Source organism: Geotrypetes seraphini, chromosome 3, assembly GCF_902459505.1.
Source record: "Geotrypetes seraphini chromosome 3, aGeoSer1.1, whole genome shotgun sequence".
Lineage (NCBI taxonomy): Eukaryota > Metazoa > Chordata > Amphibia > Gymnophiona > Dermophiidae > Geotrypetes > Geotrypetes seraphini.
The window spans coordinates 249,748,164-249,772,079 of NC_047086.1; the positions used below are offsets into that span (position 1 = coordinate 249,748,164).

At 43.8% G+C, this 23,916-nt stretch overlaps 1 protein-coding gene across 1 annotated transcript in view; it reads left to right on the plus strand.

Moving 5' to 3' along the window:
• Window positions 1-23,916, plus strand: part of QPCT (glutaminyl-peptide cyclotransferase) — a 77,221-nt gene that overhangs the window by 24,679 nt on the left and 28,626 nt on the right. Inside the window, exon 4 of the mRNA XM_033938677.1 lies at window positions 14,469-14,645. Within this exon, the coding sequence (XP_033794568.1) occupies window positions 14,469-14,645 (177 nt within the window). The remainder of the gene's footprint in view (window positions 1-14,468; window positions 14,646-23,916) is intronic.

Consider the following 23,916-nt stretch of genomic DNA (forward strand, 5'->3'; position numbering starts at 1 on the left):
GGCAGACAGCTTTGCTTGGGGGGGAGACAGAAGGGGGGCCATGGAGACACAGTCAGGGAGGAACTGGAGGGGCAGAGGGAAAGGGGTCTGCTTTGGGGGAGGGGTGTGCTGGGAGGTAGATAGCTTTGCTTGGGGGGGAGACAAAATGGGGGGCCACAGAGAGACAGTCAGGGAGGAATTGGAGGGGTAGAGGGAAAGGGGTCTGCTTTGGGGGGAGGGGTGTGCTGGGAGGCAGACAGCTTTGCTTGGGAGGGGAGCAGAAGGGGGGCCACGGAGACACTGTCAGGGAGGAATTGGAGTAGTAGAGGGAAAGGGGGCTGCTTCGGGGGAGGGGTGTGCTGGGAGGCAGATCATTTTGCTTAGGGGGGGAAGACAGAAGGGGGGCTACGGAGAGACAGTTAGGGAGGAACTGGAGGGGGAGAGGGAAAGGGGGCTGCTTTCTAGCACCCGTTAATGTAACGGGCTTAAAGAATAGTATAAAGATAATAGAATATTAGTAGACACATGGAAAACATTAAGATATGTGAGTAATTTAACACCTATTCCAATTCACAAATCAAACTATATGGCTGAACTCCAAGATTCAAATTGGCAGATTTAAGGCCATCTGAAAGTATTGGATGATAGCAGATATACGTATATTAGATGATGTTATTTTTAATCGTAAGCTGCTTGATTTTTCACAGTTGTAACATAAATATGGCTTCAATAAATCACAAAGTTTTAGATGGATGCAAATGAAGCAGGTCATTCAGGTGGGGTTCCCTGAATGGAAAAATCTTAATAATCAATATAGTTTAGAGTTCTTATGCTTTCAGGTGGACTTCCTGGGGCACCGGGCCACCCAGTGGAATAAATTGTTAACTGGAGGATGAGAATAAGTAAATAAATACTCAAGCAACGGGCAATAAAGCTGATATGAAAGACTGGTAGCCGCAGAAAGAAGAGCTTTTCTGAATATTGGTGGCTTCTGAGAAAGAGTGCCGATAATCTGCGCTGTTCCTGATGAAGCTCTTTCACCGTTAGTGAGAGCGAAACAAAGATCTTCCATTGTTGTTCTGTTATCAGCAGGCCGGGTTAAGAATCTACACCCGAGCTAAGTATCTGAATAACTATAAATATAATAGCATAATAAATTAGTATAACAAATTGCACATCAAAATTAAAATAATTGGAATAAAATAACACAACAAGAGTTTAAAGGACCGATGATAGCTCACTGGTTGGTTATTTGCCTAGATTTGGTCAACTGGCATATAACTGTGAGCACTTGAGATCCCAATAATCTCTTAATTCAACCTTTTGGTTGTTATATAGGTTGTGTTTGGACTCATCTTATAGCCTATTTTTCTGAGGATTTTGAAGTGATTTTGAATATTTTATTAAAAAGAAACCAAAAACCGGTCTGAGAGACATTTGGAGCATTGAGATTAAGCATCAAATTTCTGCGTCTCAATGGCCACGAATTTGGTCTTGGAGGATGAGATGCACAATGTCTGCATCTATGAGACAAACTTGTTTTTTTCTGTTACATAGAACATTATGGGCCCCTGTTTGGTTGTAAAAGTTAGATAGCTCTAAGTCTAATAGATGTTGGCATTGTCATCTTGAAGCAGGGATTTTAGATCATTTATTGTTCTATTGTCCATTTATTATGGCTTTTTGGAAATCAATTTGGGGCCAAATTAATTGTTTATTACAAAACCCAGTGGCATTGACCTATGATACTATATTATTTGGCATGTCAATGAAGGCAGAGTCAGATATCTTCAAATAATAACAAGCTTTTACTTAAAATGACAGGGGTCGCCATACAACAAATTACGTGTAATTGGAAAAACTGGAGTAGATTGAACTATAATTTTTGGTGGAACTTGTTATGCCATATATATATAAAATGGAAAGAGCAATAGCTACACAGAAGGAGTATTTAAGGAAGTTTCAAAATGTATGGGAGCCATTAACAAACTATTGTACTGAATAGATACCATTTTTCCCTTAAATTTACAAGTTCAATACTGGGGAAGGGGGGTAGTTTTTAGTTTATTATTTAACAATATAAGAATGATAGGGGGAAAAATGTTATCATATGATACTTATGTTTTATAATTGCTATGGAACGGTGGGGAGGAAGTGAGATAAGTTTTATGATTTCTATTATTGCTGATTATTAAGTGTTCTATTTAATGTTAAAATGTTTTAACTCACTGTCACACTTATTGTAAGTTTTAAAATGAATAAAGATTTTATATATTAAAAAAAGAACTACAATTCAGTATTTTTAAAGTACAGAGGAGAACCATATAGGGAGGGAAGAGTGCAATCAAAGAATAAAACTAATATAAAGTTTTTTAACATAATTTAAAGATTAAAAGCATCTTTAAAAAGAAAACTTTTTAAATTACTTTTAAGATGACTCAAGTCGTTTTCCTCTCTTAAATGCTGAGGCATGGCATTCCAAAGCTGCGGTGCCATCACTGAAAACATATCATGTCGTCGTGTTCCCGTACCTTTCAAAGAGGGGACTACTATAAGCTTTTGATTAGTAGACCGGAGAGAACGTGAAATGCTATAAGGGATGAGTAATTTATCAATAAATTGAGGTTCATTAGTAGAAAGGGTTTTGAATACTAAAAGTAAAATTTTGAAGGTTAATTGGAAGCCAATGAGATTTAGTCAGAAAAGGTGTTACATGATTATATTTTTTACCGGAGTGAAAAATCTATCCACTTGTTCCCATTCTACTCCACTGTTATGCCTCAGCATATTACTGACATGTTCAGCATATTACTGACATGTATCCTCAAGTCTGCTTATCTGAAAGTCTGCTTATCTGACCTCCTTGTCCTGAGTGTTACTTTGATCTCAGAAGGACAGTAAAACCAGATGGTTTCTGCAATAAGCTTGCTTATCTGACATCCTGACCTCCTTGATCTCCAAAGGACAGTAAAACCAGATGGTTTCTGCAATAAGCTTGCTTATCTGACATCCTGACCTCCTTGATCTTCAAAGGACAGTAAAACCAGATGGTTTCTGCAACAAGTCTGCTTAGCTGACATCCTGACTTCTGCGTGCCGCTCAAATAACATCAGTAAAGCCAGATGGGCCGGTCTCTGCCACACCTCCTTGCCCTAGGTGTTGTCAAAACAGAGAACAAAGGAGCAGGACCAGCTGTATTACTAATAACAGGACCAGCTGTTTATGCTTTTGAACTCAGCAGCTTATAAGGATGGGATTCGGCTCCTAAAATCAGAATCCATGACGACTGGAGGGAGAATCCAAGACGTCTCCAGGAACAGAATCCAAGACGTCTAAAGGGTCAGTCCTTTGGTCCCCCCGCCTATCAATTGCAGGGATTCCCAATTGTGAAGGAGGATGGTCGTTGAATGGGGTCAAGGTGATGCTATTTTATTCTTATAAGTATAATAAAGTGTTATTGTTTATGCTTTATATTGTCTGTGCGCTTTTCTGAGTGTCACTGATCATCCCATTTGACAGAAATTAGTGGCGGAACAAATCAGGATTTAGTAGACTTCAATCATATCTCCCCTCAGCTACATGCTACAGCCCTATTTTGGACTCTGGTGCTGTCTTTGATTTTGTCGAAATTGGATTACTGTAACCTTGCACTGGCTGTTTGTCCAAATCTCTTATTAATCACTTACAATTGGTACAAAATTCAGCAATTAGGTTGATAATCAGCCTCTGGAAATCAAATCACTTATGATATTACTATAAGAACACCGACTTCCTGCTATAGCTAGAATAAAATTTACACTAAGAATTACTATTTTTAAAAGGAACTACTAAATATTCTACTAGAAATTCTTTCCAATTGAAATTTTCAGTGTTCAAGAATCTGAAATCTACCAAACAATTATCAACTTGCATATTTATGGAATTATCTTCAATTAAGTTTGTATTCATGTGATCGTTACTTTAGATTCAGGAAATTATTAAAATCTTTTCTGTTTCAGGATATATAATTAACTATGGATTAACATAATACTTTGAAGGTATTTACTCTATTCATTGTAGTTCCTGAGTTAATTTACTTGGCTTCTTGATTTTATCATACATCCTTGAACTGAAGAACTTACATAACAGAACAGAACTTACATAACATAACATTTAAACTGAGAGTTGAAGAACTGCATATTATTTTTATGATTCAGGGTTTGTGGTCTACAGGGCAATAGGAACACTTGAGATGTGACTTTAGAAGGGATAAGTGCTATTCACATGTGAAAAAAATCTGATGTATACTGTACATATAATAGAATTCTATAGGCTGTGGCCTGTGAATATTCGCAGGAAAATATGCGGAAACAAATTAAAACCTACTTATGTCATTCAATAAAATAAGGTCTCCTTGTACAAAACCGCGATAGCAATTTCTAGCGCGGGACGTCATGCTGAATGGCCCACGCTGCTCCCGATGCTCATTGAGTTCCTATGAACGTCGGGAGCAGCGCGGGCCATTCAGCGTGGCTCCTGGTGCTAGAAACTGCTATCGCAGTTTTGAACGAGGGGGGTAAGTGTGTTTCCAGATAAGTAACTCTGATCATACATGGATTATGGCATATATCTAGGGTTATCTCAACAACTAAATAATTAGAGAGATAAGGACTAAAGAAATTCTCAAATAAATATATAAATTATACAAGAGAATTCAACTAAGCAAAAATAAATATATCAAACAATTTAATAATTGTGCTTAATAATATCAATATCATCTAAAAACCAGAGGAATGCAGAAAAATTCCATTCAGCACTTCTATCTTCTATCTCTATTGATTCTCCTTTAATTGGATTACAACTGAACTACACGAACATTTGCTGATAGATTTAAGTTAAGTTTCAATGTTTTTAGATATGCTATATGTTCATGAGATTATTTATTATTTATGAATTAATGTAGATAAAAGTGCTGAATGGAGTTTTTCTGCCTTCCTCTTGTGTTTAGATTATACTAGTCTTATAGCCCGTTACATTAACGGGTGCTAGAATATATGTGTGTGTGTCTCTCTCTTTATTTCTTTTTCTCTCTCTCTCCTTAGCCGCTTGCTTTCTTTCTGTCTTTCTTTTTCCTTGGCTGTCCATCACCACTCCTTGCCTGCTCCCCCTGTCCATTCTCCTTTCCTTTTACCTCCCCTGTGTCCACCACCACCCCTTCACAGCTCTCCTTATGCAGCAGCAGCCCTTCTCCCTTTGTTTTACCTCCCCCCTGTCCAGCAGCACCTTCCTTCTCCCCCTGTCCAACATTAGGCGTCCCTTCCTTTTTCTCCCCCTTCTTATCCCTATGATACAGTTACCTTGCTCTGCCTCTGATCAGAGGTTCCCGACAGCCGCCAAGTTGCACCCATTGGAAAAGTTCCCTCTGCGGCATCCCGCACCCCTCCTGACGCGACTCCCGCTGTCTTTCTTTCTGTCTGTCTGTCTCTGTCCCTGGCCCCCTTTGTCTGTTTGTCTTTCTGTATATCTCCCTGCACCTGTGTCTGTTCCCTGTGCACCTGCCCCTGTGTCTTTCTGTCTCCCTTCCTCCCTCTGTCTGTCTGGCCAAAGCAGCATTCCATCCCCCTTCCATTTCCCTCCCCCCACACCAGTTCCCTGTGCAGCAGCATTATTGTTTCCTCTACCCCCTTTCCCTTCTCACAGTCGCGACTACAAACGCGGGCCCGAGTCCTTTGCCGCCCCTCCCCTTCCCCCGGGTCCGACTACACATGGCGATTCAAGCAGCGTGTCCAGCAGTCTTCACATGCTGCTTCAGGTCCTTCTACAGGCCTGATTTACTCTGGCACGTCCGGAGCAAATCAGGGCAGTAGAAGGGCCCGAAGCAGCGTGTGAAGACTACTGGACACGCTGCTTAAATCGCCAGTCGGGGCCGCGGTAAGGGAAGGGGGGGCGGCAAAGGACTCGGGTGCCGGGCAGCGGAAATCTTCTTCTACCTTGCCTCTCCTCCACCGTCAGGAGTCAGCGCCAGGAGCTTTAACGGCTGGTGGTTCTGCGTTGAAACAATCCCGCGCCTCTTTGAAAACTGTCACGCCGCTGGAGCCGGGAGGCAGGGGGTGAGTCGCGCATGCGCACTTCCTAGCTACAGCTCACGGAAAACGGACGCACGCTTAGGAAGTGCGCATGCGCGGCTTACCATTTTATTATATTAGATATATATATAAACCAGAAGAAGGCAGAAAAACTCCATATATATATAGGGTTACCAGATTTTACTTATGTAAAATCTGGACCCAGAGATCTGCCCCCAGAGACTATATATATATATATATATATATATATATATATATATAGGGTTACTAGATTATACTTATGTAAAATCTGGACCTAGAGACCTGTCCCCAGGCCCGCCCAGTTCCCTCCATCCTTGCCCCATTATGCCCACACCACGCCCTGGCCTCGCCCCTAGCCCCACTCCCCTCAGCCTGTTCTCAGTGGTTGGGAGAGCATCTGCGCATGCACGGATGTGACGCGATGATGTTATGTGAAAGCACCACTTTGTCACACGTGTGACATCACCACTTTGCATGTGCGGATGCCTCCTCCCAACATGATCTGCTTTTCCTAACCCGGACAAAGTGCTGGGTTTTAAAAAAGCCGTTCAGACACCCGGACATGCCCTCTAAAAAGAGGTCATGTCTGGGTAAATTCGGACATCTGGTAACCCTACATATATCACTAGTTTGAATCATCACACACAAAATAACACAAAAAAGATAACGACAATATAAAGAGAAAAAATGTTGCTTATTCTTTTTAAAAGATCTGCGGCAATGGTAATGTTCAAGATGCAGGCTTTATTCAAAAATGTACAATTGGATAATCCACATAGAATATATCTAGGGCCTAAACCATAGAGAGGTATGGAGCCAACATGGTCTGTGTTTCGACAATTATGTCTTCCTCAGGGGTCCTTAAAAGTCCTAATATTAAAGCACATGGATTAAAAACTGAAAACATTACCGAGGGTAACTCAGCTTTAATATCAGGACTTTTAGGGACCCCGAGGAAGACATAATTGTCAAAACACGGACCATGTTGGGTCCATACCTCTCTATGGATTAGGCCTTAGATATATTCTATATGGATTATCCAATTGTACATTTTTGAATAAAGCCTGCATTCCACAGATCTTTTTGTTTTCGCTATTATTTGCATTGCCTGTGGAACTAAAGGGTCAATTTTTTGTTTGTACTTATTCTTTTTGCACACATAGGACCCCTTTTACAAAGCCACGGTAATGATTCTACTGCGGCAAATGCACCAAAATCCATAGGAATTGAATGGGCTCCGGTACATTTGTTGCAGGAGAATTGCTACCGTGGCTTTGTAAAAAGAGTCCATAATGAAGCAAACTGTAATATAATACAGTTTGGGCCAGATTCTAGAACAGTGCTTAGCTGCACCTACTGTGTAGGTACCATTTGGCACAGTTTTCAATCAACTGCAAGTGCCATTTATAGAATCCTGTATAGCGGCCCCTAGGTGTGCATAGATTATTGCTAGACATCCTGGAGGTGGGCACTGGTATATTATGCCAGATTTTACCAGGGCTAATTTACCGATACCTAACTCAGATGCCTAGCGACACCTAAGTCAACCACATCTATTCTCTGCCCTTAACCATGCCTACTTTTCAGGTAAGCACCATTAGGCATCAGAAGGTGACTCCACTTAGGCGTCGCTAGGTGCTACGTGGAATTCTGCACCTAACTTTTAATTATAATTATTTTTTTAAATTAGTTATTCAATTAACTTCAATGGCATGGCAATTACCATACCATTTAAGCTAATTGAGTTAATTTAGGTTATGCATGGATTTTAGTTAGATGTTGCTAAGTGGCCTCAATTATGGTGCCTAATGGCACCTAACTAGTGTACCCTATACAAAATATGGCCCTATGTGAGTCCAATATTCCACCCGCCCCGCCCTTGGTATACCACTGTCGTTTATAAAAATGTTAAAAAAAAACAGGCCCAAGAACAGAACTTTGAGGCACACCACTGGTAACATCCCTTTTCTCAGCGCGATCTTCATTGATCACTACCTTCTGTCACCTTCCACTCAACCAGTTCCCGTCTCAGCCCGTCACTTTGGGACCCATCCCAAGGGCACTCAGTTTATTTATTAGACATCTGTGTGGAACAGTCAAAGGCTTTGCTAAAATCTAAATATACAACTAGCGCACATCCTCTATCCAATTTTCTGGTCACCCAGTCAAAGAAATTGATCAGATTTGTCTGACAAGACCTAGCTCTAGTGAATCCAAGTTGCCAGAGAATGTGCTGAAATCAATTAGCTTAGCGGGATTTTAAAAAAAGGTTTGGATAATTTCCTAAAAGAGAAGTCCATAGGCCATTATTGAGATGGCTTTGAGAAATCCACTACTTATTTCAATTGCCATGCTTCGGTTCCTCTTCTTCCTTCCTTCCTCCCCCCCCCCCCCCGCGGGACCCTGCGGCACCATCAACTCTTACTCCCTCTAATGTCGGCCCTGCAGCTCCAGACTTCCTCGCACCTTCTCCCCTCCCCCTTTGGATCGCTATTATTTTAAATGTTATAGCCGCGGAGCTGTATCCATCAGTGGAGATGTCTAACCTCGGCCTGCCCCGGAACTCTTACTGCAACAGTGACTTCCTGTTCCTGCCTAGACGGGCGGCTGCTGCAGTAAGAGTTCCGGGGCAGGCCGAGGTTAGACATCTCCACTGATGGATACAGCTCCGCGGCTATAACATTTAAAATAATAGCGATCCAAAGGGGGAGGGGAGAAGGTGCGAGGAAGTCTGGAGCTGCAGGGCCGACATTAGAGGGAGTAAGAGTTGATGGTGCCGCAGGGTCCCGCGGGGGGGGGGGGGAGGAAGGAAGGAAGAAGAGGAACCGAAGCATGGCAATTGTGGGGAAGTGCAGAGCTGCAGGGAAGAGTGTTGCGGTACCCAGCTGGAGGGAGAAGGAAGATGAGGGAGGGAATTAAAGGAGATGCCAGGGCTTGGAGCGTAGGAGGAAGGTATGCCAGTCTAAGGGAAAAGGAAGGGGGAGATGTGAGAGCATGGAGGGGGAGCGAAAGATGGAAGAAAAGGAAAGAAGAGAGATGCCAGAGAATCAGGGAAGGGGAGATACCAGACTATGAGGAGAGGTGTGGGAGAGGGAAGGCGAGGAGAGAGATGCCAGACCAATGGGGTGAAAGGAGAGATGGAAGGGGGAGGCATACAGTTTCTGGAAGGGGCATAGAAGGAGAGAAGATGCCATATAGGGGAAGAGAGACGGCAGACAGTGGATGGAAGGAAGAGAGTTACAAGAAGATGAGGAAAGGAGAAACCACAGAAGACAAAGGTAGAAAAAAATTTCTATTTATTTATTGCTTTAGGAGACATGTGTCACTGTTTCTGTGAAGCATTGTATGCAGAGTCCAGCTTCTTGCTGGTTCAATTTAACCTTTGTCTATGTATTTTTATTTTATCCCCCCTTTTACAAAACTGTGAAGCGTTTTTAGCACCAGCCTTGGTGGTAGCAGCTCTGATGCTCAGAATTTTATGAGCATCAGAGCTGTTACCTCCGTAGCTAAAATCCACACTACAGTTTTGTAAAAGAGGGAGGGGTTAGTTTGTGATTACATATTCCTTACTAGGCGAAGGTGTTTTCTGTGTTCTGTGTGTTCGAAAGACATGGTTTTCTGTTAGGATTGACGGTGTAGGATTGATCTGTGCTGGTCTGGCTTGTTTAGTTTTACAATAGATGTACTGTTCACTGCAATATGTAAGATGCTGCCTTTTCCTAGGTACTCATGTGTGACGTGTGGCTTGTTACTAAAAATCACGTTTTTCGTACAGATGGGGGGGGGGGGGTGCCAAAAAATGATGGGCCCCGGGTGTTACATATGCTAGGTACACCACTGCATTATGTAAAGATACCAGAAAGCTGGCGAAGCAAAAACTTTAAGTAAATTGTTATTCTTCTAAGTTTTGAGTATTTAACCCTCCCACAATCTCATGGGCACTCGTTTCAAGTTTCAAGTTTATTGAGATTTTGATTTAAACGCAATATCAAATATTTTCAATGTGTATAACAAAAATAAATTTTGGGAAATAAATAAAACCATTTGAACAATAAACATACAAACATATCCATAGATGATTAAAATTACATAAGGAGTACAAGGATAAACTACATTTGTTTAAAAATGCGTCCTCTGCGCCTGCTCATAAATTTGTGGAGTATGTAATTTGTCGCTCATGCATATTTTTTTTTGCACACACCTCATCAATCCTTAGAGGGAACACTGTTTGGGACCTAGCTTGGCCACTGTTGAAAACAGGATGCTGGGCTTGATGGACCTTCGGTCTGTCCCAGTATTGCAATTCTTATGTTTTTATGAGCACATATATGTTACATTTGAGCATTTGTTCTTAATTGACCTGAAGGATCTAGAGAGCAGTAGGAAACTGCAGGACCACAATAAAAGTGCTAGGGAAAGAGATGGGCTTGAAATTCAACTGGCAGTGGCAGTGACGTAATAAGAAGGGGGTGGATCACCCTGGTCGCCATCTTGGTGAGGGCGCTGTCACCTCCCCACCCCATGTCATGCTCATGCTCTTTCTTCCCCCTTCCCCATACCTCTTTAAATCTTCACCATTGCGAGCAACTTCTCTGGCCTGTTACTTGTGCCAGCCTAGCTCCCCTCTGAAATCACTTCTGGGTCATAGAGCCAGGAAGTGACTTATACAGTTAAACTGGCCAGGTTAAGTAAATATCGGCACTTAACCAGCCAAGTGCTGACTCTGTCCCGGAATGTCCCCAAAATAGCCAGTTTTCAGTTCAGAGTTAACTAATTATTTTTTGGCAGTTCTTTACTGGTTAGCAGTTAGCTCCGAAGAGGCAATTTAACTGGCCAGGAGCCGTTTCTGACCAGTTAGATCTCTATGAATATTGACCCCCCCCCCCCCCCGTGTCTATTGCTCAGATTCCCAGAGAGAAACCTGTTAGACATTCAACTTTCCGGGTAATGATCTGTTCAATATGTGCAGAGCAGTGCGTTCGGATAGCCCTGTTGTGCTGTAATTCAGATTACAATACTACAAATGACGCCACTTGTGTGAAGCTGAGAGTCTACTCAAATGGAAGAAAAAGCCTCAGGTTTTATCGGCAGAGCCCAAGCTCAAACCACCACCACCACATCATTGGCAAAAACTTCCACAGAGTGACGGTCCGCTATTGAGATTTAAAATTGTTAAGGACTGAAATTTTATGCAGCTAAAACAGGGGTGCCCAAAAGGTCGATTGTGATCGACCAGTAGATCGCAAGGGCAACGCGGGTTGATCACCGAGCCCATCCCGAGCTCCGCGAAACTTGTGTTGCCTTTGCGTTCTCCCTGCTTCCCCGACACGCAAAAGCCAGGGCCGTGCAGCCACTACACAAGCGTTTCCCCCCCACTTCCCCCTCAATTCTGGCGTTGGAGAGGGAGTTCCGGGCCAGCCAATCGCTGCCTGGCTGGCCCGGAACTTCTTCTCCAACGCCAGAATTGGTGTTGGGGGGGAGGGAATGCTTGTGTAATGGCTGCATGGGCCTGGCTTTTACATGTCCGGAAAGCAGGGAGAATGGGGGCAGCTTGGAAGGGGGCAGGAAGAGGGAAAGAAAGACGGTGGCTTGGAGGGGGCAGGGAAAGTGAAAGACACAGAGCTTCATGCTTCCTGGAATTAAACAAGCTGCTGTTCCTCCATTGACCAACTAACAGTGCTGCCTTCTCTGGAGAGAGACAAGAGAGAAAGAAAGAAAGAAAGGAAGGGCAGGGAGAGTGAAAGAAAGAAGGGACAGAGAGAGAAAGAAAGGGAAGGGGGCAGGGAGAGAGGAAGAAAAAGTCAGGGGAGGGAATGGAGTATGTCGGGTGGCAGGGGGCAGGCAGGAAGAGAGGAAGAAAAAGTTGGACTCATGGAGGAACAGAGAGAGATGTTGGTTGGAATGAGGTCTGGAGGAGAGGAAGCAAGAAAGAAAGATTGGATGCACAGTCAGAAGAAGAAAGTGCAACCAGAAATCACCAGACAACAAAGGTAGAAAAATGGTTTTATTTTCAATTTAGTGATCAAAATGGTTCCGTTATAAGAATTTATATCTGCTGTCTATATTTTGCACTATGGCCCCCTTTAATTAAACCGTAATAGTGGTTTTTAGCGCAGGAAACCTATGAGCGTCGAGAGCAGCACGGGGTATTCAGCACAGCTCCCTGCACTAAAAAACACTATCGTGGTTCAGTAAAAGGGGAGGGGGTATATTTGTCTATTTTTGTATAGTTGTTACTGAGATGACATTGCATATTTTAAAGTCATCTGCCTTGACCTCTTTGAAACCCCCCCCGAATATAAATTATAATTAACATTTTCTCTGCGTACAGTGCGCTTTGTGTTTTTTTAAATTTTATTGTTGGTAGATCATTTTGACTTGGTCATTTTAAAATTAGCTCACAAGCTAAAAAAGTATGGGCACCCCTGAGCTAAAACATCTGTGGAGGGGCGTGGTTGGCTATTCTCCCTTTGAAAACTGAGACGCTGAGGTTTAGCGTTTAGGACACTGGTGAGATTGTGAGCATAATGCTGTCAGTAAGTAAAAGTTTCTAATTTCTGATATCATATAAGCATAAGCGGATAGAAAGTGATATACATTATTTAATTACTTTTACAGCTCTGTGAGAATCAAAGTGAGGTCAATAAGCCCTGAAGAAATAGTTTAGTGCCGTGAAATATTGGCAACATATCAGACTGCTTTATACAATCACAGTTGTTTTTGCTGCATAAAATCTGTCCTTAACAATTTTAAACCTCAATAGCGGACCGTCACTCTGTGGAAGTTTTTGCCAATGATGTAAAGAAATCAAAACACTGCTGTTCAAAAAGCATATACAATCTACCTAACCTCCCTCACCCCATCCCCCAAGAAACCAAAACACTGCCGTCCAAATCATCTTATTTTCATTGTTATTTTCATTCTGTTATTAAGTCTCTATCCTCAAACTGTATTCTCTATTGTCATGTACCATCCTGGAAATGTCCAGTTCTCTTCTTATGTAATCCGCTTTGAACCGCAAGGTACAAGCGGAATAAAAATCACTAATGTAATGTAATGTAATGTAATGTGGTGGTGGTGGTTTGAGCTTGGGCTCTGCCGATAAAACCTGAGGCTTTTCGTCCATTTGAGTAGACTCTCAGCTTCACACAAGTGGAGTCATTTGTAGTATTATATTTACTAGTGTTTAAGCCCATTATATTAACGAGTGCTAGAATATATGTCTGTCTTTCTTTCTTTCTGTATCTCTCCCTGCCCCTGTCTCTGTCTTCCTTTCTTTCTGTCTGCCTCTTTCCTTCCCGCTGTCTATCTTTCTTTCTATCTATCTCTCTCCCTCCCGCATTCTGTCTTTCTTTCTGTCTCTCTCCATCTGGCCCCCTGTCTGTCTGTCTTTCTTTCTTTCTGTCTCTCTCCCTGCCCGCTGTCTTTTGTTCTTGTGCGCTGCCCATCTCTCTCCGTGGCCCCCTGCCTTCCTTTCTTTGTCTTTCTCTATGGCCCCCTTATGTATCCTCCCCAAAGCAAACCAAGATTGCTCCCTACCCCCCAGCACACCCCTCCCCCCAAAGCAAAGCAAGTTCACTCCCTGGCCCCCTTTCCCTTTTCCCCCACTTCCCTGTGAAGCAGCAGCATTCCCCCCCCTTTCCCTGTGCAGCAGCAGCATTCCCTCCCCCTCCACTTCCCTGTGAAGCAGCATTTCCCTCCCCCTACCTCACTTCCCTGTGCAGCAGCATTCCCTCTCCCTCCACTTCACTGTGCAGTGCGTGGGGCCAGTTCTGTACATCGGGCGCTATGGGCGGTGCTCGTGGCTTTCCTCTTCGTTGGCTTGCTGGTCCTTGCATTGGAGGTGGAGCAGTATGCAGGGCTACTGACGCAGTGGGGGATTGCCCGTTTTTGCAGCGTCGGACCCGTTGCTTTGGTCGGCCGACTTAGCCCTGTGCACCTCATCGGCCTGGAGGAACCAGTTGGGGCGGGGCTCCCATGTGCGATTTCAAGGTCGGCTGCATGTGAGTTTAGGGGCATGGGTGAGCAGCGAGCTTAAGGCTTCAGGTGGGGAGGGTCTGGTCTCTGATCCGGCGGTAGTCGGGTCCTGTTTGCTGTGGAGAGGTCTGCTGCTGCCTGGAGGGGCTGAAGAGCAGGGAGGCCCACGTTTTACAGATTCTCTGTCGGCCACTGTCACAGCTAAGTGTGCATGCGCACTCCTGCCGGCCACAGACCTACGGATCATGGATCACGCAGGTAGGAGTGCGCATGCGCGCTTAGCGTTTTATTATAGTAGATAATTTCCCACCAGCTATTTGTAAAACTTTAATAATTCAGACTATACCATTATGGATTTTCAGGGGAAAGACGGAGATTTTCTCAGGGTAATTTTTTAAAAAATTATTTTTGCCTTTTTCTCAACAGAACAACTCAGCTTCTAGGCCAGACCTGTCTCTGCAGCTTATATTCTTTGATGGTGAAGAAGCCCTATATCAGTGGTCTGCATATGACTCCCTTTATGGCTCTCGGCATTTGGCTCAAAAAATGGCAACTACAGCACACCCATCTGGTGCAACTAATACAAACCAGCTACAAGGCATTGTAAGGAAATATGTTTTTTTCTTTTATTTAAAAGTGACACTAGAGAGATTAAGTAATGTTCCATTTGAGATTTAAGGCCAGTCTAAGGAGGCTGGTTGTTATAAATCCTTTGTGCATGTGGACCCATTACTACAGTCTGTAATTAATCTAAGAAAGGCCACATTAAGCAGAGCACTAACTGCTGGATTTTCTAAACGGCGCTGTTGGTGGCTACCTAAAAGCGACCGCTGATCGCAATGGTGTCGTTTAGAGAATCGTGCCTCTAGCAAAGATAGGCGCAGCAATTGTAGGCCAGGGTTTTCAAGGCCTACATTTCCGGTGCCCGCCTTTGACGTGAATCGCACCTATACAGGCACTTTTACGGCGCCTAACGCCACTTCCATCGTTCGCCACGCCTATAGTGGCATTAGGCACTGGTCGGCAACTCCAGAGGCGCGATTCCGGTACTGTTTGTTTAGGTGCCAGTAGCTGTTTTGAAATTTTTTTAAAGTTGTGTTTAAAAGGGCATTGCCCTCTTAACTCAGGTGCCAGTAGGGCGCCTACCAGCACCTAAGTTAAGGTGCCGTTTATAGAATGTCCCCCTAAGGGGCTGAGTCTACATATGTTGCCAAGAAAATCAGTGTTGACTAGTGCAGCACTATGTGCTATTCTATAAAATATGCGCACTATATAGAATCGTGCTTAGCATATTTACCCATCCCCCCCTTCACAAATCCGCAAAAGTAGTTTTTAGCGCAAGCCGGCACATTGAATGCTACGCGCTGCTCCGATGCTCATAAGTACTCTATGAGCGTCAGAGCAGGGCACAGCATGCAGTGCACCAGCTGGCACTAAAAACTGCTTTCATGATTTTGTAAAAGCGAGGGGGAGGGGGGGGATTAAGTAGCCTTCCTCTAGACCACACATGTCAAACAGAAGGCCCGGCGGGCGAATCCGGCCCGCCTGGCCTGTTTTATGTGGCCCGCGGTGACTGTGCCGCATCTAAGTGCCTGACTGTACAGCCCCAGTCCCAGTGGCGCTCCAAACGCCTGAACACACTGCCTCACTCCCCACAGCGCTCCAAGCTCCTCACCAAGCTGCTTCATTACCCATTTGCAGGCAGAAGGACTTGCTAGGTTGGAGTAGGGCGCTCCACACAAGTGCCTGACCGCAGGTGTCTAAGGGTGAGGAAGGATCTATACTTCTACTAAGACTAAGTATCTTAATAAAAAATTTGGCCCTCGACTTAGCCTGTGTTTTAGATTTTGGCCCCTTATGTGATTGAGTTTGACACCCCTGCTCTAGACCAACTACTACTGCTAATACTACTAATATTTAACATTTCTATAGCACTGAAAGGCGTATGCAGCACTGTACATTTGACATGTGATAGACTAGGGTCTCAAACTTTTTTAGCTATGGCACACTAAACAGAACAAATGTTTTTCACGGCACACTAAACGGAGCAAATTGTTTTTTGAGGCACATTATAAATTAAATTAGAAAATGGCAAAACCAACAAAAAATTAAATTTGAGAGTTATTTATTTAAAGTTCTTTAAGCTATGTATGGGTAATTGTAACTAATTAGAAAAATCTGCTCTTAGGTTCCCAACTCACAGAGCACAATCAAGCAGACATATTATTCTTACTTTAACAATCTACACTTGTTATAGTAGTTTTGGTGAAAAATCAGTTCTTGGGAAAACATTTTCATAAATCTTAGGGCTCCTTTTACGAAGTCGCGTTAGCGGCTTTATCGCGTGCAACTTTTAATCATGCGCTAACCCCTGCGCTAGCCGGAAAACTACCGCCTGCTCAAGAGGAGGCGGTAGCGGCTAGCGTGGCCGGCAGTTTAGCACACGCTATTACCACGTTAAACTGCTAACGTGCCTTTTTAAAAGGAGCCCTTAGAGTTTCTACCAGGGTTTATCCCACAATAATACATGTGTACTCGAAGGCGTACCATAGGAACTACCCAAAAACATCATATACGAGGGATGTTAAGTATCAGACCTTTATTCATAAAAACAATACTTGTATTCAGATAGAACAATCTTATACTAATCTCCTTCAAAGTAGTCCCTTTGGGCTGCCACACACTTCTTCCAACGGTTCTTCCACTGTTGGAAGCAGTGCTGTAACGCCTCTTTTGAGATTCCTCGCAACTGGTCCGTCGCATTCTGCATGATGTCTTCTCTTGACTGAAATCTAGTCCCTTTCAGGGGCATTTTCAGCTTGGGGAAAAGCCAGAAATCACAAGGAGCCATGTCAAGAGAGTAGGGAGCCTGAGGAATCGCAGGTGTGTTGTGTTTGGCCAGGAAACTCCATATCAAATGTGAAGAATGGGCAGGTGCGTTATCGTGATGGATTTGCCAATTGCCCGCTGCCCACAGGTCCGGCCATTTGTGTCTCACAGCGTTACGAAGGCAACGCAAAACCTCTTGGTAGTACTCCTTGGTGATGGTTGTGCTGTGTGGTGTGTACTCGTGATGAACCACGCCACTGGAGTCAAAGAAGACAGTCAGCATGACTTTGACATTGCTGTGGACCTGCCTTGATTTTTTTGGCCTCGGGGAAGTTGAATGCTTCCATTGTGATGACATCAACTTTATCACTGTGCTGAGGAAGTTGGGATCACTGTTCACAGTCTCCAACATGTCCTGTGCGATCTCCAAACGGAGTTGCTTCTGCTCCATCATTAGCAGCTTTGGCACAAACTTCGCTGAAATTCTCCTGAAGCCAAATCCTCAGTCAAATTGGAATGAACAGATCTAACGCTGATGCTTGCCTCATCTGCAAGTTCTCTGATCGTGATTCGATGATCCTGCATCACCAGGGTCCTCACTTGGTCAATGACAATCTCATTTCTGGATGTTGAGGGCCTACTTTATTATTCGGTAATTTATCACTTTCTACTGTCTGATACTAAATAGTCAATTTATTGTAAGGTAAGACATTATACTTCTCTATTCGACTGTAATTTACCACTTCCTACAGTAGGTTACCGCACTCTCTGTAATTTACCACCTTCTACTGCCCGATAATATATAGAAAACTTACTGTAAGGTAAGACACTACACTGCTCTATTTGATTGTAACATTCTACTCCTGGCCTGCGAAGTGTGCCCCAAACTAACTATCCCATACTTCTTGGCATTAAGCCAGACCAACAGAGCAAAAGCCAAACAGTCACAGTACCACGATCCACTGCAACATAGCCCACAACGCCCCCCAGACAAGCTTCCAAGACACAACCACTGCAGCCCCAGCTCCACACCATGGCACGCCCAAGCTCACACCAATGCACAGCACTACTCTTACTCTACCTGCTCACCACTAGATACTGCAATGCAGACCACTCTAACATAGCTCCCATCCCCATACACATCACCCTACACCGATCAGTTAAACCTAAACCCCCTAACTACACGCCCCACACCACACAAGACCACCCAATCTCCCATCCGCCCCCAACCCACACTCATCCCCACAAACCGACCAATTCTCGCCCTAACAAACCAAGATCACTAAAAAAACTCACTTACTCCCACATCCCACCAATCGACCACACCAACCACCAGCTCCTATATGGTGCCTACCTAAATATCAGATCAATGCGAAACAAAGCGACACTAATAAGAGATTGGCTGACTGAAACTAACCCCGACTTTTTCCTGCTCACGGAAACCTGGCTGCAATCAGAGAAAGATATCATCATTAAAGATTGCCTACCCCCAGGATTCAAGATTCTCTCACTAGCAAGAACAGGGGGAAGAGGAGGAGGACTAGCTATAATCTACCAAGATCATCTAAACTGTACCACTCTCAACACAACCTCCTCAGCAAACGCAGAAATCCTAACCATCTCCCTAACCTCAAAATCATTACCCTCCTCACTTACTATCATGCTATTTTACATTCCTCCAAAAAAATGGTCCCTAACCAAAGAGGACTTTGCGGAATCCCTACTAACTAACTCTTTAACAAGCCCTTACAATCTACTATGCGGTGACATTAACATCCATCTTGAGCAAACGGACCAACCAGAAATCGCAGACTTTTGGTCGCTGCTCACCCAACTAGGCTTTGCCAAACAACCCCCTATCAAAACCCACCAAAAAGGTCACCAACTAGACCTAGTAACTTTCTCTTCCAAGGAACAGGCCACCCCCACATTTTACTGGAAACAAGACAGTTGGTCAGACTCTCTCTGGTCAGATCACTATCTATGCACCTTCTCAATAGGATGCCAACTTAAACCCCCCAAAAACAGCAAAACTAGAACCATCAAAACACACACTACCAGAGGAAAGATTGACCCAATGGAATTCTGGTCCCGCTTTGAAACAAACATCAAGCAAACCGAAGAAACGGAGAATCTTATGACCTCCTGGATTGAGGACAGCACCAACATACTAAACGAAATTGCCCCCATCAAGACACGCAGAACAAGAACTCCAAATCACGAAGGCTGGTTTGACTCAGAACTGCTGCTAGTAAAGAAAGAGCTCAGAAAAGCAGAAAGAGCATGGCAGAAACCAGGAACCCAAGAACACAGACTAACCTGGAGACATAAACTAAAAAAGTACAAAAACCTCATAAACGAAAAAAGAAAAATTTTTTACTCTCACAAAATAGGTAACATTAAGACCAACAGCAGTAACCTATTTAAATTGGTCAACGACCTTTACAACATCGATACCTTCACAAATATCTATGAAGAATCCACTCTTACTGCCAACTCCCTTGCAGACTTCTTCAACAACAAGATCCAAAGATTAAGATCAACTTTACCGACCAGGACCAATTCCCTCGAACAGTTCCCCATCCTCCCTGACTCTAATACACCTAACTCAGACCCGGGTATAATTAAACCAGATCCAGGATCCAGAACAAACCTTAGCTGGAAACAATTCTCAACAATCGACTGGAAAACCTTTAACACCTACTATAATAAATACAACCACTCCTTCTGCAAATTGGACACATGCCCACCAAACATCATGAAAGCAGCCCCGAGCCACTTCAAAGCAAACATGATGACATGGGTTAACTCCCTACTATCCACAGGAATCTTCCCACCAGAGCAAGGTCATATCATGATTACCCCCATCTTAAAAAACGCAAAAGAATCGCCAAACACCCCTTCCAACTACAGACCGATAGCAAGCATCCCCCTATTCACCAAAATAGCAGAAGGGGCAGTAAAAGTAGAATTCTCCACATACCTAGAAAAATTCAACATCCTAAGCGACTATCAATCTGGCTTTCGCACGGAACACAGCACCGAAACCATCTTAGCCACCCTTCTTGACCATCTCCACACACTCTTTAGTCAGGGCTCTAGTGCACTGATTATACAACTAGACCTAAGTAGTGCCTTCGACCTGGTCGACCACACCATTCTCCTTGAATGTCTGTCACACATTGGTATCTCTGATCAGGTCCTCAATTGGTTTCAGGGGTTCCTAAAAAACAGATCCTACAAAGTACAACAGAACAACGCTTTCTCATACAGCTGGGAAAACTCCTGTGGTGTACCGCAGGGCTCCCCTCTATCCCCCACCCTGTTCAATATCTACCTAGCCTCCCTAGGGAACCTTCTACACACCCTCAAGATCAAATTTTTCATCTATGCTGATGATATCACATTAGCTATCCCCTTCACCAGCCTCACACCTGAAACACTCGATTACATTACAAACATACTCAACCAGATTGAGCTCTGGATGCTAGCATTCAGGCTGAAACTAAATTCCGACAAAACAAAATTTTTTCTGGCCTCCCCCAACGACAAAATCAAGGACACCACAATCCTACTGAAAGGAAGGCCTTTCCCCCTTGAAAACACAGTAAAAATCCTGGGTGTTACGCTGGACAGACATTTATCCTTAGAAACTCACACCGACCTCAGCGTCAGGAAATGCTTCGCAGTACTCTGGAAACTCCGCACTATCAAAAAATACTTCATTGACTCCGCGTTCCGCCTTCTAGTGCAATCTTCCATCCTCAGCATTCTAGACTACTGTAATATTATTTACCTGAACTCCACGAAGAAAACTACCAGAAGACTAAAAATGATCCAAAACACCGCCGTTCGCCTCATCTACGGCCTAAAGAAATGGGAACATATCACCCCTTTCTACCACCAACTTCACTGGCTACCTTTCGAGTCCAGAGTGCTCTTCAAATTCGCATGCTTCTGCTACAAATCGGTAAACGGTCTCTCACCAAGATACATCAATCCCCTCTTTAACCTTTACTGCACCAACAGGAAATCCCGCAGAATTCAACTGTTCGCCTACCCCTCGCTAAAGTTCTGTCATCTTAAAAGATTCCTAGACAAAACCTTCGCCTTCCAAGCAGCCAAGATGAACCCATGGATCGCCCAAATGATTCTTGAGGTTCCCACTTACCTCGACTTCAGAAAAACACTCAAAACTTATCTATTCAACAAACAAGCCCCATAACGCCCCCTCCCCGGAATCACCCGGCCACACGTTCGACCCTTTTTCCCCCTTTATTGATCGCTGACTTCTACCTCCTTCCTCATCAGCCAAGCTCGGCTAAAGTTGTTGTAAATCCAATAAATTTGCGGTAAATTAGCCCGTTCGGCCCTGCCCCCCCCTATTGACCGCTTTCCTCCTTCTCTCCTTCCCTCTTCCGCTTTTTCAGCCAGGTTCGGTGGAAGGTGTTGTAAATCCAATACACTGTTTGTAAATCGGCATGTCAATGCGGATCCTAATGTAATTGTTGTGAACCGCCTAGAACTCGATGGGCATGGCGGTATATAAGAATAAAATTATTATTATTATTATTATTACCAGAACATGCTTCACTCTCCACTGATGTGCGGCCATCTCTTAAGTGGTTGTACCACTCCTTTATCTGTGTGGTGCCCATTGCTTCACCCCTGAAGGCCTGTTGAATCTTGTGGATCGTTTCCACTTGGGAATCACCAAGCTTTACACAAAATTTAATGCAGTAGCGTTGTTTAAATTTTTCTGTCATTTTGTCAAAAAAGAAAATCCGACGTCGCTCACTTCCTCACTCATCGGCGGTCTGCCGATGACTGACAGCTTCTGTAGGTGGGAAAAAATTCAGGCATGTGCATTAGGGACACCTACATACTTGCTCCAAACCGCACCAAACCACACCTCCCTAGCTTTATTTGTTTATGCAAGAAAAATTAAGGTCTGATACTTTTTGAACGGCCCACGTATATTCACCAACAAGTGTGTTTCTTTTTTAATAAGTAAAGTGCAATGAGAGTGGAAACCTTTAATAATAAAATGTTACTTATGCCCTACTTAAAATGGACCATAACTAATCCACAATAATTGCGATATCCAAAAAAGGAAGCATGCAGCTGCTTTTCTTTCTTGAAGGGGTACTGTGGCTGATTGCCCTACAGAGTACCCTGTTTCATGTTCTTCTTCAGGGCCAAACTCAGAAGCAAAATCTGTTATTGCTGCTAGTCTTTCTTGCTCCCAACATTTTATGCATCTGCAGGAAATAAGCCGGCAGATACAGGCCAGTTCCTGACAGTGGAGAAAGCCTGGTCCCTATTCAAGGACACAGTGCAAGAAGCACAAAATCTGTACATCCCCAGATTTAGAAAAGGGTGCAAAAAAAATTGAACAAAAGACCCGGTATGGATAACCAATGAAGTGAAGAAAGCGATAGGAGACAAGAAAAAATCTTTCCGAAAATGGAAAAAGGACCAAACCGGGGAAAACTGGAAGGAACACAGGAAACACCAAAAAGAATGTCACCGAGTGGTTAGGAGAGCAAAAAGAGAATATGAAGAGTGACTGGCCGGGGAAGCAAGAAATTTCAAATCGTTCTTCAGATACGTTAAAGGGAAGCAACCAGCGAGGGAGGAAGTAGGACCGTTGGATGATGGAGACAGAAAGGGAGTGGTAAAGGAGGAAAAAGAGGTAGCTGATAGAAACATAGATGACGGCAGAAAAGGGCCACGGCCCAACAAGTCTGCCCACTCTAATGACCCACCCCCTAAATTCTTCCCATTTTCTCTTAAAGTCCAGGATGCTGCTGTCCTGAATTACCTGCAGTTGAAGACTATTCCAATGATCAACCACCCTTTCAGTGAAGAAGTACTTCCTGGTGTCACTATGAAATCTCCCAACCCTGAGTTTCAACGGATGTCCTCTTGTCGCTGTAGGTTCTTTAAGAAAAAAGATATCCTCTTCTACCTCAATACGGCCTGTGACATATTTGAACATCTCAATCATGTCTCCCCTCTCTGTACGCTCCTCGAGTGAGTATAGCTGCAACTTACCCAGCCTTTCCTCATATGGGAGATCCTTGAGTCCTGAGACCATCCTGGTGGCTATTCGCTGAACCGACTCCATTCTCTGCACATCTTTTTGATAATGCGGTCTCCAGAATTGTACACAATATTCCAGATGAGGTCTCACCATGGATCTGTACAACGATATTATAACTTCAGTCTTCCGGCTGACGAAGCTTCTTCGGATACAACCCATCATTTGTCTAGCCTTGGATGAAGCTTTCTCCACTTGATTGGCAGACTTCATGTCTTCGCTAATGATTACTCCCAAGTCCCGTTCTGCTGTAGTTCTTGCTAAGTCTCACCATTTAGGGTGTGAGTTCTGCATGGATTTCTGTTGCCAAGGTGCATGACCTTACGCTTTTTGGCATTAAAACTTAGTTGCCAAGTTGAGGACCAATGTTCCAGTAAGAGTAGGTCCTGTGTCATGCAGTCGGGCACTGTGCTTTTGCCTACTATGTTGCATAGTTTGGCGTCATCGGCGAATAATGCAATTTTCCCTCAAAGCCCTTGAGCCAGGTCCCTTACGAAGATATTAAATAGGATCGGACCCAAGACTGCGGCACTCCACTGATCACTTCTGACGTTTCGGAGAGAGTACCATTAAACAAGTTCTTCTCGTCAGTCTTCACAAGCGAGGACACATCCAATGTACCAGAACCCGAAGAGATTTTCAATGGAGACCAAGAAGAAAAACTGTAAACAATAGAGGTAAGCCATGAGGATGTCCTCCAACAGATTGATAGATTGAAAAGTGACAAATCATCGGGCCCGGACGGAATCCACCCAAGGGTATTAAAATAAGTAAGAAACGAAATAGCGGAAATACTCCAACGAGTTTGCAACCTATCCTTGAAAACTGGGGAGATCCCGGAGGAATGGAAAATAGCAAATGTTACACCTATCTTTAAAAAGGGATCGAGAGGTGACCCGGGGAACTACAGGCCAGTAAGTTTGACTTTAGTTCCGGGCAAGA